Source organism: Protobothrops mucrosquamatus, unplaced genomic scaffold (assembly GCF_001527695.2).
Source record: "Protobothrops mucrosquamatus isolate PMUCROS unplaced genomic scaffold, P.Mucros_1.0 scaffold605, whole genome shotgun sequence".
In the NCBI taxonomy this organism is placed as follows: domain Eukaryota; kingdom Metazoa; phylum Chordata; class Lepidosauria; order Squamata; family Viperidae; genus Protobothrops; species Protobothrops mucrosquamatus.
Window position 1 is genome coordinate 29,340 of NW_015386903.1, and position 14,336 is coordinate 43,675.

General features: G+C 42.2%; 1 protein-coding gene across 2 annotated transcripts; it reads right to left on the reverse strand.

Annotated features, from left to right (window-relative positions):
- Positions 1-1,644: 1,644 nt before the first annotated feature.
- LOC107288873 (C-factor) lies at positions 1,645-9,519 on the reverse strand. Of its 2 annotated transcripts, none has more exons than XM_015817537.1 (7): positions 9,496-9,519; positions 8,774-8,948; positions 6,953-7,004; positions 5,412-5,602; positions 4,251-4,409; positions 3,418-3,528; positions 1,645-2,028 (listed from the first exon to the last, which is right to left on the reverse strand). In XM_015817537.1, the coding sequence occupies exons 2-7, from the start codon at positions 8,918-8,920 to the stop codon at positions 1,915-1,917; spliced, it is 774 nt and encodes a 257-aa protein (XP_015673023.1). In that variant the 5' UTR covers positions 8,921-8,948; positions 9,496-9,519; the 3' UTR covers positions 1,645-1,914. The 2 variants fall into 2 exon arrangements, with proteins under 2 accessions (XP_015673023.1, XP_015673022.1); XM_015817536.1 differs by lacking the exon at positions 9,496-9,519 and adding an exon at positions 9,103-9,402.
- Between the last annotated feature and the right edge of the window lie 4,817 nt (positions 9,520-14,336).

The window sequence follows — 14,336 nt, forward strand, 5'->3', positions numbered from 1 at the left end:
GCTCACGCCTGCTGCTTCGGTGACTCCATCCGGCCACCTCATTCTCTGACAAAATGTGATCCACTGGAGAAGGAAATGGCAACCCACTCCAGTATCTTTGCCATGAAAACCCCATGGACAGTACCAAAAGGCAAAACTGGGAAACATTGAGGGCAATAGAAGAAGGGGACGACAGAGATTAACAATAATCATAAGTAAATTTCACAGAAAAGAATGAATTAAGCTAGTCCTCGACTTACAACAGTTCATTTAGTGACCACTGAAAATTACAATGGCACCGACAAAGGGACTTATGACTGTTTTTCATACTTACGGCTGTTGTATCATCTCCATGGTCACATGATCAAAATTCAGACGCTGGGCAACTGACTCATATTTATGACGGTTGCAGTGTCCCGGGGTCACGTGATCGGCTTTTCCGACTTTCTGATGAGCAAAGTCAATGGGGGAAGCCGGATTCACTTCACAACCGTGTTACTAACTTAACAACGGCAGTGGTTCACTTAACGGCTGTGGCAAGAAAGGTCATAAAACGGGGCAAACCCCACTTACCAACTGACTCGTTTAGCAGCAGAAATGTTGGGCTCAATTGTTGTTAAGTCATACAAGTTACTTTGGGGGAAATATCCCAATCTATGTCCTTTGGGTAACACCGTAAGTCCCGTAGTTCTCATCCAGATAATTATGATGGCTGGATTTGAAAGGAACTGCTTCTTGAATGTGACCAACAATATGTGTAATAGCATTGTAAGAAGTATGCTTAGAATGTTTCCAATCAATAGGCCATTAACATACCTGATAGCTGCCTTTCAACTTTGGTTGTTAACAACTGCACCTATTGTTAAGCAACTATATCAAAAGTTCAGAGAAGAGCAACTAAGATGATCAAATATTTAATTTTATTTAATTTATTTAATTTGATTTTAGAATAGATATTTATTGTGATTTTTATTATTGCCTGTTCACTGCCCTGAGTCCCGTAAGGGAGATAGGGCGGTATACAAATCTAAATAAACATAAACATAAACAAAGGCCTGGAGACTAAAACATATGAAGAACAGCTGCAGGACTTGAGTCTGGCTAGTCTAAAGAAAAGAAGAAATAGGGGTGACATGAAAGCAGTATTCCAGTACTTGAGGGGCTGCCATAAAGAAGAGGGGGGTCACGTTATTTACCAAAGCACCAGAGGCCAGGACAAGAAACAATGATTGGAAACTGAACAAAGAGAGAAGCAACCTAGAATTAAAGAGAAACTTCCTGACAGTGAGGACAATTAACCAGTGGAACAGCTTGCCTCCAGAAATCGTGGAGGCTCCATCACTGGAGATTTTTAAGAAGAAGCTAACATTCACTTGTCTGAGAAGGTATAGGTTCTCCTGCTTAAGTGGGGGGCTGGACTAGAAGACCTCCAAGGTTCCTTCCAGCTCTATTCTGTAATAATATGTAATATCTGCCTCAGACACCCTCTCCCCCTCAGTATCCTGGAATATTTCACCAATGCAGTTTGTGCCTCTCTCTCTCTCTCTCTCTCTTTTGGAATTCTGGGAGTGGAAGTCCACGAGTCATAAAAGAGCCAAGGTTGCCTACCCCTGTCCTAACTAGAGGAAGGGGCCTGCTACATGCCCTGCCACACGGGTAGTCCTCTCTCTCTTTTGCAGTCTGGATTAATTCCTGAAAGAGTCCATTGGTAAGTGCCTCAAAGCCTTCCACCGTTCAGGTTGAAAATATTAAACTAGTGAGATGTTTCCAGTCTCATGAATTTAGCAACCAGGGCAGCTAAAAAGAAGAAGAACCAGCCAAGACAATTTGGGGGACAAAAGTTCATGTAATTAACAAATAATGCAAGATAAATATTTACATTGCCCCGAGTAAGAGGATTGTCCAATTCCTCAAACAAGAGGACTGTTCGGTTGTTCACCATGGAAGGACTTTCCCTTCCCAGTTGAGAAAAGTGCCAGAGTCCTTCTCAGAAAGATGAGCCAGAAGTTTTAGGATAGCTGCTACACTTGATTCCGCTGTCATTTCAGCCTAGAGAAATGAGAATCATATTTATACTGAATAAAAACAAAAAAAGAGACCGGTGGCCTTTAAGAACATTTATCATTTCATTATCAACAATTAAGGACTTCCTCCACTCTACTTTTCAAACTGTTGGGCCAACTTTCATTGGACTTGCCACGGAACTGATGATGATATAATACTCATTGGCTCTAGCCAACATTAACTGCAATCCAGCTGGGAAACATTAAGTTGGGGAAACACTGTATGATTATAATTTAATATAAGTTAACTACCGTAACAGTAAGGCCACTTTGGGTAATGGGTTGAAGTAAAGCTGAATTGTATGTATGTAGCACAAGGTTTCTCATCAATGATGCACAGGTAGCGCTTGACTTACAACAGTTCACTTAATGATCATTCGAATTTACAACGGCACTGGAAAAAAGTGATTTATGACTATTTTTCACACTTATGACCTTTGCAGCATCCCCAGGGTCACATGATTTACATTCAGATGCTTGACAACCGACTCATATTTATGACGGTTGCAGTGTCCAAGGATCATGTGATCCCCTTTTCCCCTCAGACAAGCAACAGTCAGTGGGGAAAAGCAGATTCACTTAACGGTGTTACTAATTTAAGGACTGCCGTGATTCACTTAACAAATGTGATGAGAAAAATGAGGCAAGACTCACTTAACAAATTTCTTACTTAGCAACAACAATTTTGGGCTCAGTTGTGGTTGTATGTTGAGGACTACCACCACAAAGAAAACTCCCTCTTTCAATATTTGGGCATCAGAGGGAGACACCAGATCAGATGGGACATCTGATGGAGAAGCCAAAACAGGAGCTTTAAGGTTGGAACTCTAGAACTCAAAAGGTTCCACTTTGTCCCATTGAACTCCTGCAGAAGACTAAGATGTGACATGAAGCATGAAGGGTAATCAAACTCAGCTCTATGGGGACTAGGTCTTCAGAAGCTGTCACCAGTGGTGGGATTCAAATATGTGAACAACCGGTTCTCTGTGTTGATGCTGCTTCTGGAAGTCCATTCTGGGCCTGGGCAACAAAAAATTAGCTTCCGGTTCTGCCAAACTGGTGTAAACTGGTTGAATCCCACTACTGGCTGATACCCACAGTAGACAAAAACAGTGTCCATGCCCAAAGCAACGTACCACCAAATCGTTCATTGCTGGAGGCAAACGCTCACTTTCCTTGACTTCTTAAAAAATTTTCAGGAGATTCAGCTACAGTTTCACCCAAGCGAAAACTTATAAATGAATTAAACAAGCCTACAGTAATTTTGTTTGGGGTTTGGGCCAATTGATATTATCTGCTCTGGGTCGTGGTGGGTGATTAACCCCAGATATCCCCATCCAAAAGTATGAATGAGTTTTCAGAACAAAAGACCTACCATACTGCCTCCCATGTCGGTGATCACCCATCCCGGATGCAATGTGACACACAGAATCTCATCCTCGCTATACGCCAACGATTGGCAGCGTGTCAGCATATTCAGAGCGGCCTAGAAAAGAGACATGCCAGAAGCAGGGAATTGCACCAAGCGGGCTCCATGAGCAAGCAAAAATGTATGTTTTATCATTTCAATGTCAGAATGGGGTTTGAATTTGAGGGCAGGGCAGGGCAGGGCAGGAAAAGAAAGGGAAGGAAAGGAAAGGAAAGGAAAGAAGGAAGAAAATAAAGAAACGGAGAGGAGGGAAGGGAAGGGAAGGGAAGGGGAAGGGAGGAGAGGAGAGGAAAGGAGAGGAGAGGAGAGGAGAGGAGAGGAGAGAGATTCCACAAATAAATAGAACATGAAATAGGAAAGCGATAGGTATTACATTTACATAATCAACCCTGGATTCTCTTTCTGATGCTTCTTTAGAAAGCAATGTTGGCTTATTCAGGATTCAATAACGTACCTCTGAATTCTTTTATGTTTGCCAATGTACGGTAATGCACCACTTACACCGCGCACCTTTTCTAAAACAAGATCAATATCCTTGTTATAGTGACCATGCAGTTTTGACAGTGAATGAAAAGTAACTTCCTAACAGCCTATCCTTCCACTGATGACCCTTGTGGTCTGTTAAAGCTAAGGAAAGCTGGAGTAAAAATCACAGGCATGGTCACGGTTTTACTTAGCAACCGCCTCACTTAACAACCGAGTTACTGGCCTCAATTGCGGTCACTGCACAGAGTTATTTTAATTACCCTCCACTCTTTGCGCCAATGTACATTGACTACCTTGCTGCAACGGTAAGGAAGAACCTGTCCGTACTTCCACAGGTAAACGTCTGTGATGGAACCTGCATGACTGGACATGTTGACAATGGAGGCTTTGCTGCAGCTCATCCCTTTCTTAGGACTTTCCTGAGATGCCTTTCTCAGCAAAGGCAGGAATGCCTAGAAAAAACAGACAGAACTTAGGCAGTGATGGCGAACCTTTTAGAGACCGAGTGCCCAAACTGCAACCCAAAACCCACTTATGTATCCTTGGGTGCTGGGTGGGCATGGCCCATTGGGTGGGCGTGGCCCATCGGGTGGGTGTGGCTGCGGTGGTAACGGCAGACTGGGTGGGACTAAAAAGTTCAATCAATCAATTCCAACTTTGCGAGATCTTTTTTTTCCCCGCGAGAAGTTGAAATTGATTGATTGATTGAACCTTTTTTTGTTTTTTGCACACGGCGGCGGAGGCCTAAAGCGAAAAGGTTTTATAAAACCAAGCTGAAGGCCTAGGACTGGGGCGACGGCGCGCGTGCCCACAGAGAGGACTTTGTGTGCCACCTGTGGCACATGTGCCATAGGTTTGCCACCACGGACTTAGGGCAACCACCTATTCATAGGCTTGGAAACCAGGGACCCCCTAATTGTTGCTAAATAACCATTCCCAGCATTTATCAGCATTAAGGATTGTTGTTTTACAATATCAAGGTGGACTCAGCCTTCCATCCTTCCAAGGTTGGTAAAATGAGGACCCAGATTGCTGGGGGCAATAGGCTGACTCTGTAAACTGCTTAGAGAGGGTTGTGAAGCACTGTGAAGCGGGATATAAATCTAAGTGCTCTTGCTATATCTACAGAACTATGGATTCGCCCTAGGAAATCAATAGCTGTCTCTTCCCGTTGCAAAGTCTATGGTCTAAAAACAAACCAGAATCCAGCAATTGCTCACAAAAGATGTGATTTTTTTTTCAATAGGGGCAACTGCCCACGCTTAAAAGCTGTATCTCTTGAAGTCCTTCCTCTTAATATTTGGCCCTGTGCTTTCGTTAGCTGGAGAAGGCACAAGTGTTATGCTCACCTCCAGGAAGCCCCATCAATCAATAAACTTCTTTTTCTGAACGCTAAGAACTTGGCAGTAGGAAGAAACAGTTGGAAGAGGAGGATCAAGAGATGCTTCCGATACCTGGCTAATCATCATGGGCCCAATGACGTTGGTTTTGTAGACTTCAGCCATTTCTTCAGGCGTTTGAAATTCCAGTTTGGAATTATTGGAGCCAACTGCTGCATTGTTGATCAGCAGATGCAACCCAGTTCCACTCAGCCGCTCTGTGACCATGGTTACAGCTGACTTGATACTGGATGGATCGGTAATGTCTACAGGAACAAGGAGAAGATACGGGTAATGCTCGACTTACAGCCACAGCTGAGCCCAAAGTTTCTGTTGCCGACACGTCTTAAGTCTTGCTCCATTTTATGACCTTTCTTGCGACAGTTGTTAAGTGAATCGCTGCAGATGTTAAACTAGGAGCACGACTGTTAAGTGAATCTGATTTCCCCACTGACTTCGCTTATCGGAAGGTCGCACAAGGGGATCACGTGACTTCCAGACTCATCATAAATATGAGTTACTTGCCAAGCAATCTGAATTTTGATCATGCGGCCATGGGGATACTACAATGGCTATAAGTGTGAAAATGGTCCTAAGTCACTTTTTTCCAGTGCTGTCGGAACTTTGAGCGGTCACTAAATGTACACTTGTAAGTCGAGGACTCCCTGTCTTGATGGGTGATGAGTCATTTCTAGCCAGAATTCGGTTTCTCGTGGTTTCCCAGTCAAGGATAAAAAACCAATTTAAACTGGGAAAGGAAAGGAGATGCTTTTCACCAGGGCAGCTCTGGCAACATTGTGCAGTGGGAATTTCCTAACTCAGGGGTAGGCAACCTTGGCTCTTTTATGACTCGTGGACTTCAACTCCCAGAATTCCTGAGCCAGCCATGCTGAGGGGAAAGAGAGAGGTTTCCAAGCTAAGCCATGCTGGCTCAGGAATTCTGGGAGTGGAAGTCCACGAGTCATAAAAGAGCCAAGGTTGCCTACCCCTGTCCTAACTAGAGGAAGGGGCCTGCTACATGCCCTGCCACACGGGTAGTCCTCAATTTATGACCACAAATGGGGACCAGAATTTCCATTGCTAAGTAAGATGGTTGTTGAGCGAGGTATGCCTGATTTTATGACTTTTCCCACAGTTGTTAAGAAAAATCACTGAAGTTGTTAAGTGGATCACACAGTCATGAGGCGAACCCGGCTTCTCCCATTGAGTTTGCTTGTCAAAATTCATCTGGGAAGGTGCCAAATGTTGATCTCATGAACCCGGGATACTGCAATCATCGTAAATACATGCCAGTAGCCAAGTGAATTTTGAGCACACAACTGTGGGGAATGTTGTGACGGTTGTAAGTGTGAGCAATTGGTTGCAAACCACTCTTTTTTCAGTCCCGTTGTCATTCTGAATGGTCACTAAATGACTGGTTATAAGTCAAGGACTACCTGTATAGTAACAGAAATATTATATCAGTTTCCAGGGTTAAATATTTCATTCCTACCAGTTCAAACAAATGTTCCAAACCCCTCTCTAGGAATTGAACTCAATGGTAGAAATGAAATTTGTATGGATAGTGATAAAGTAATACTGTCTTTCCCGGGGTATCGTCGGGACTAGTCACTTACTCAGTGGGATGATCACAATTTCCTGGTGTTGAGCAGCCAGATTCCTCAAATCCTGAAAGATACGAAAACCAGAGATTTAGGAAAGACCCTCAGCTAACGGGCTGATTCTCACATCCCACCAACTTTGACATTCAGATATCTCACTATTTTTAAAGGCTATGCTTCACGCGTATCCTTAGTTTGCTGCAGAAACAGTCTCAATTTGTTGTGAGCTGTCCCAGTTTTGAACTAGTGTTTTCTCTTTTCCCCAACACGGGTTTTGCCATATGAACAATCTGCAACACCTCATTAACAATGATGATGAAGATAACACAGCCCTGAGCAAGGATTTGCCCATTACCTATTGTACCCTTAATGCTGCAGTGTGTATCCCCATCTCTATCACTGCCTTGGTGCTACCCACCATCGTCCTTTTGTTTTGGATTGCAGGAGAAATTGCAGAGGGCACTGCCACCTTATGCCCAAATGACACTTCTGAAGTATGTGCCAAGTTTTACTCTTTTGAACGTGCGCTAGAACACTGGGTTTAGCAGTCTTTTGAGCAGAGGTTTGCCATTTTTTGTCTTCTAGCCTGAATAAGACATTATAGTGGCCTTCTGAAAGACACTATATTGGTCTCCTGAAAGTCACTATATTGGTCTTCTGAAAGACACTATGTTAGTCTTATGAAAGACACTATATTGGTCTTCTGAAAGACATTATGTTGGTCTTCTGAAAGAAACTATGTTGGTCTTCTGAAAGACATTATGTTGGTCTTCTGAAAGACACTATGTTGGTCTTCTGAAAGACACTATGTTGGTCTTCTGAAAGACATTATGTTGGTCTTCTGAAAGACACTATGTTGGTCTTCTGAAAGACACTATGTTGGTCTTCTGAAAGACATTATGTTGGTCTTCTGAAAGACACTATGTTGGTCTTCTGAAAGACACTATGTTGGTCTTCTGAAAGACAGGTATACCTGTGTTCAAAAATAGTTTGGCTGATGAGTCAGTGTGATGGAGGATAGATCCAGGATGAAGCAGGAGAGAAATTAAAAACAAAATAAAGTGAAGATGCATTTAAAAAGCATATATAATTGTGAGGAGAAAAATCCTAACTAAGAGGGAAAAATCCATATACTATTAATATATTAGTAGCTCAAGCATTTAACATTTTAGTCAAATCCTGAGTCTGTACCACACAGATACACCCTGTTCCGTCTTATTTCTACAATATAAAAACAGTTTAAAAATCAACAGAGAACACACCTCCTGAATCTTTTCTTTGATATGTGGATTTTGTTTTCAGTAATGAAGAATGATTCTCTTAGGTATCCCTGGGCCATCAAATAACAAATTCCACTTTTTTTTTACTGTAGTTTATCATCACATTTACATCTTCAGTAACTATCACCAAATCTTTATTATGGTCATAGACCAGTGGGATACAGTCAATACTGAACAACTATGTTTTCCCCCAAAGTTATATTTTCTATTAAACTATTAATATTATTAAATTTAACACACACACCCCTCGAGGATCTTTATGGGAAATGATCAAACCAAAGAGCCTTCACATTTCTCGTCAATACAAAAAATAAAATCTAAAATCTGATATTCATTTCCACTTTTCTAGCACCCCTCAAGCTTAATCTTGGAATTAATTGGCTAGATCAATACTTCTGATTCAAGACAATAAAACTCAGGTGTGAAAACGTGATCTCCAAGAATAATGCCAATATTTGGCTTCCCATCTACTCTTGGCCCTGATTTCAATGCTAAACAATCTTTAAAGGTTGCCAGTCAACTTCTCTCTCATAACAGACCCCACCCTATGACATACCTGAGTACGTGGTCCCTCTGGATCCCGGCAGGTTGCAAAGATCCATTGTGGTGGGTTGCTTTTCTCAGCCAGCTGTTTGATCATCTCCAAGCCGATGCCCCGATTACATCCCGTCACGAGGACACTGCGTGGATTCAGCACTTCCATATTTCCTTAGCCGCCGGTCTAGAACAACCTAAGATAAAAAACCTCTGGTGACTGTCTTCTCTTTTACTAACCTCTATCTCAGTCCCAAGTGTTTGCAAACACCTCCTATATAATGTTCGAGGTACAACGAAGAGGAAGAGATAACTGATCTGTTGGGTGCAATGCCTGGATTTAATAAGTACCTGATTAACCTTTGGACCATTTCAGGCTTTCTCCTATAGGTTTGCAGATTTCCTGACTAAGCAATAGAATCTGAGACCTCCCTATTTTCCATCTGCCCTTTAAAAGTTGGCACAAAAGACAAATAGGGAATGGGGTACAAAGAGGAGGAGAAGCCAAACAAACATAAGCAACAGTTCTTCGGTGTGACACTTAGCTAAAGAATAAGCCAAGGTCACCAACCACAATACTTGGATCATAAAAAAGAAGTGAAAAAAGCACTAGGTACACCCAGTGCTATATAACAAAGGAGAGGCTCCACTAAACTCAGGGTGGGAAGGTCTGAAACAAAAGAGGCAGTTACTCAGCAGCACAATATTCTTTCTGTGTGCGGCTCTCCCAGGTTGAGGTGTTACCTTTCCCAATGAAAGCTAGAGAAACATCCATTCTTACTAAAGGTGATCCCCACCCTTAACAAATGAATTCGCTGACAACTTTTATAAAGTCTTCATCTTACTTCAGTGGGGGAGGAGGCTGTGTTGGTGCAACCTAAAGTAAAAGCATTTGTCAAAATATTTTGATTGTTCCTAACCGCAAGAAACACGGCTTCCTTAGGGATAACTCATTACATAAAAGGAAGTTTTACATAAGAGTAACCTCACACCAACAAATAAACAGTGCTTTCAACTTCACTGGCATACTATTACTTTGGTTTTTTTTTCTCTGTTTATTTTCAGTCCCGCCATTTCTCCATAGTGTTCTATCTTTCCCAGTAATTTAGGAATCATTTCCAAAGGTTCTTCCAAGATAAATACCAAATCATCAGCAAATGCTTGTAATTTATATGTTTCCTGTATATTCAAGCTTAATTCAGATGTCATCCATTCAGTGTGATGGGGGGGGGAGGTTGTTTGGTTTGCAAAACCTAGATATGTCTCCATGAACCATTAGATCACACAAGGAACCCGTTGTCTGTTGCTCGGACTCCATCATGAATCCTGTAAGAGCTAACAATAACTTCTTTGAGGTTTTTTTTCCATCCTAAACATAACTATTTTATTTTTTCATTAGGGATGGGGCTTGAGCTCTCCTGGACAACACCCAGATGCTAAAACAACAATGTGAAAACAGCAACAGCTGAAATTCTCATGAGATTTTTTGGCACACTTCAAGATCTTTAAGGACTTCAGAATCTCTCCCAAGATTGTGGTCTTCTGCTTCAAGATAATGGTGAACCTTTCTGTGAGCTTGCAAGATATTACAGCAGGGGTCTTCAAACTTGGCCCTTTTATGACTTGTGGTTTTCAACGCCCAGAATTCCTCACCCAGGTCCGCTGGCTGAGGAATTCTGGGAGTTGAAGTCCACAAGTCATAAAAGGGCCACGTTTGAAGACCCTGTATTACAGGATCTCACCTCCATCTTGCAGAACAAAATCTGTCAGATTTTAATCAGTGTTTAAAAGGCGTTTTTATTATTTTAGCTTTACTTTTGGGTTGGGGAGAAGACTGCTTGGGAGATTCATTGTATTGTGCTTCATGTGAGGACCTCTCCTGAGGTCTCACACAAAATGAAAGTCAGGAGTTAACAAGAAAAACAAGTGCCAGCATGATCAAGGTCCAGTCCAACAAAATAAGGCAAAGGGTACCGGGTCCAGTAGCAACATTCGGTGTTGTTTTGCTCCCAGTCTACACCAGTGTAATCCCATTTGATTTCCAAACTTCTGCAAATTGACACAGTTAGCTTTTGGTTCAACTTACATTCTGTCCTTGGCAATAATACACAGCAGGACTACAAAACAGAGAAACAGGTCTGTCCTGAATTTGCACCAAAGTGTAAGTTGTTCTGTTGTGAAAGGAAGAAAACTGACATTTAGAAGAGGGCAAGAGAAAGCGAGCTGGGTAGTTGTAGATTTGTACAGCTTTCTGGGGGCATTGTGGACGGGAAACTCACATCTTCCTATACCTCCTTGTGGCATCTTAGTGTGAGCCAGCCCGGGAGGATGATCCAAGTTTTAAAACAGGAAAGCTCCCTTTTTATGACCCTGTAATACCTTAATTCGGGGTACAGTCAGGGTGACTGGATGGAGTTGAGAGTTTACTGGACAGATACTCTTCCTAACACCATGCGGGGTTCACAGCAATTTTTTTTTATTTCTTAGTGCCCTAAGAGAGAAAAATCTACCACTACCTCGAATGGAACTCTCCGTTCAAATATTTTTATTAGTTTATCAAAATATAAATTACAGAAATACAAAGAAAAATGAAGATAAGAAGAAAAAGGAAAGAGAGAAAAGTGTAGGGTAAAGGGGAAAAAAAAAGCACTGACTTCCGACTTCTTTTGCTGCAGTAGAATAAGATAGTAACATAAAACCTCGACTTTTTTGAAGTTGTGTAGAAAGACTTGGATAGACCCATGCCTGGATTTAGACATGGAGGGATAGCAATCGCACTTAGACTTATATACCGCTTCATAGTGCTTTACAGCACTCTCTAAGTGGTTTACAGAATCGGCATAATGCCCCCCCCCAACAATCTGGGTCCGACCTGGGAAAGATGGAAGGCTGAGTCAACCTTGAGCCAGTGAGGATCGAACTGCTGGCAGTCAGCAGAATTAACCCACAATACCCCATTCTAACCACTGCGCTCTTATGGGACGGGGTTTGAAGATGTAGGCTATGCAAGTGGTTAACAGAGAAGAAGGTTGGGGAACATCTGAACCTAACATACAAGTGATGGAATAGGAAAGGATCGTCTCCGTACCTGGGATACATTCCCGCTGAAATAAAGTTGATCTTAGTTAATAAGGATCACATGAGCGATACAAAGGGCATAATTTATGGAAATTCTATATGTGATTTTATGATAAAATGGTAACAAAATTGTAAAAACCCTCTGAATTTTTTGCAAGGCCCCTTCAAATTGTGAGCGCCTAGGATGTAGTTTGCTTAGCCTCTGTCTAAATTTGGCTCTGGATGAAGCAAGCAACGGAATGGGCTTTTTTCCTGGAACATATTTTCAAGGAGTGTTCCTAGAACAAACATATTGGAAAACTAGACAATGGCCTCTTAGTTGGCATTGTTCTTCACTGGACTTTGCTCCAATGTTCCTATTTAATTTTTGAAAGTTATAACTGTTGCTCCCAGTTCCTTGAACAGGTAATCTAAAGTCAATAAATACCCCAGAGCAGATCTACCTTGTGAGACTTTGATGAGAACCATGCTTAGGATTTACTCCATGAGCTTAGAAAGTGTTTACAGTATCTAGACAAATATTAAGTTGGCTCATGATTCAACCTGTTAAATCAGCAAAATCAGTGGCTCTTTCTTCCAAACAGGCTCAAGTTTTACAGGGTTAGTGCTGGGTCTTCTCCTGTGTCTTACCATGCTTGCTTTAAGGACTTCTAGTCAAATGTAGTGAAAACTTGCCTCCAGAAGTTGTGGGTGCCCCAACTCTGGAGGTTTTTAAGAAGAGATTGGACAACTATTTGTCTGAAACGGTATAGGGTTTCCTGTTTGATCAGGGGGTCGGACTAGAAGACCTCCAAGGTCCCTTCCAACGTTGTTATTCTGCTAAGTTCTATTAGAGCTGTCTTTCTTCAGCGCCCATGCCTTTGCATCAACCTTCTCCAATCTGAAATTCCTCCAGATGTTTGAACTTCAACTCCCAGAAGTCTAAGTGTTGCCAGGCTGGCTAGAAGATTTGGTGAGCCAAAGTCTAGAAGATTGATGTGGCTTCTAAAAAAATATTCCTTTCTGACCTTTCACGGAGGACTATAGAGATTTTATATTTTTTTTAAAAAAATGACTTTGTTAAAGAACACAAATAGAAAGAATAAAAACCGACTTGGCAGAAGGGGCATGTTTGACTTTAACTAAATTTTAAATTCAAGATCCCTATTTATTCTTTTACAGCGGTGGGATTCAAATATGTGAACAACCGGTTCTCTGTGTGGATGCTGCTTCTGGAAGTCCGTTCTGGGTCTGGGCAACAAAAAATTAGCTACCGGTTCTGCCGAAGTGGTGCGAACTGGCTGAATCCCACCACTGTTCCTTTAGTGTCTTACAGTGTACAAACAAATAATACAGCCTAAGGGAGGGAAAAAAAGTAAGAATTAAAGTGCAAAAAAAGGAAAAATAAAAAAGTAACTTCCCCCTTCATCAGGACAACTGTAAACAATTTTAGTAACTTAACTCCCATCTCTTAAAGTACACCAGACACCCAGTTTATCCCCTACCTTGTTGCTTCACTAAAAAAGACAATTCCACTTGCCGTTAGTCAGCAAATATCTTATCTTGGTTTCCCTCTTTCTTCGCAGCACTGCTATGACCACCTTTGCAATTCTGGAACACATTAATACTCCTCAATTTAAGGTAGTTCCATTTGCCCGAAAGTCATCGTCACCATCATAACTGGACAGTTAGGAATATGTTGGGGGGGGGATCTTGTTTCCGGATGATGGATTGGAGCAGGCGTCTTGTGTTTTAAACGAAGCTCTCTGCTTCCTGCCACCCTTGTCGGGCTTCTTTGCCCTGCAACCAACAATTATTGCTGTATCTCTAAAAGGAGCAAATGTTTCGGTGGTGGCAGGAGCAAAAAAAGGGGACAATTTATTTCTGCTCTTGACGCAGCTCCATCTTTGGTTATCGAGCGGGAAAAGCCATCGTCTGGTACGAAAATCTGCCTCCTTGTGGTCTCTTTAAATATCTACTGGGTTACTTTCCTTATATTTCTTCCCAAGCTGAGTAAGTACTCAGTTCGACAAAAATGGGCAAGCAAATTCAACAAAGATGGGATAGTTCTCTTTATTATTTCCCCACTGCCTTGGCTTGTTAGAAAGTCGCCAAAGGGGATCACCTGACCTTAGGACACGGCAACGGTCATAAGCATGAACCAGTTTCCAAGCGTCTGAATTTTGATCACGTGACCGTGGGGATGCTTCAAAGGTCGTAACTGTGAAAAATGGTCACAAGTCCCTTTTTTCAGTGCCCTTGTAACTTTGAACAGTCACTAAGTCCTTTTGTAAGTCAAAGACTGTCTGTATTCCTTTGGGGAGAACAGTATGTAAAGCCGCTGGGGGAGATCATTCGTGGCTTTGGGGTGGACTTCCATCAGTACGCTGATGACACTCAGCTGTACATTTCCACCCCAGGCCACCCCAACGATGCCCTTAACGTGATGGCCCGTTGCCTGGAGGCCGTACGGGTCTGGATGGGGAGAAACAGACTCAGGCTCAACCCTTCCAAGACCGAGTGGCTGT

Coding starts and splice junctions, on each gene's coding strand:
- LOC107288873 (XM_015817537.1), bottom strand. CDS start 8,920: ATGGAAGTGCTGAATCCACGCAGTGTCCTCGTGACGGGATGTAATCGG. Junction 7,005..8,773: donor CAGAGGGACCACGTACTCAG/GTATGTCATAGG, acceptor CGTATCTTTCAG/GATTTGAGGAATCTGGCTGC. Junction 4,410..5,411: donor GGCCCATGATGATTAGCCAG/GTATCGGAAGCA, acceptor TGTTTTTTCTAG/GCATTCCTGCCTTTGCTGAG.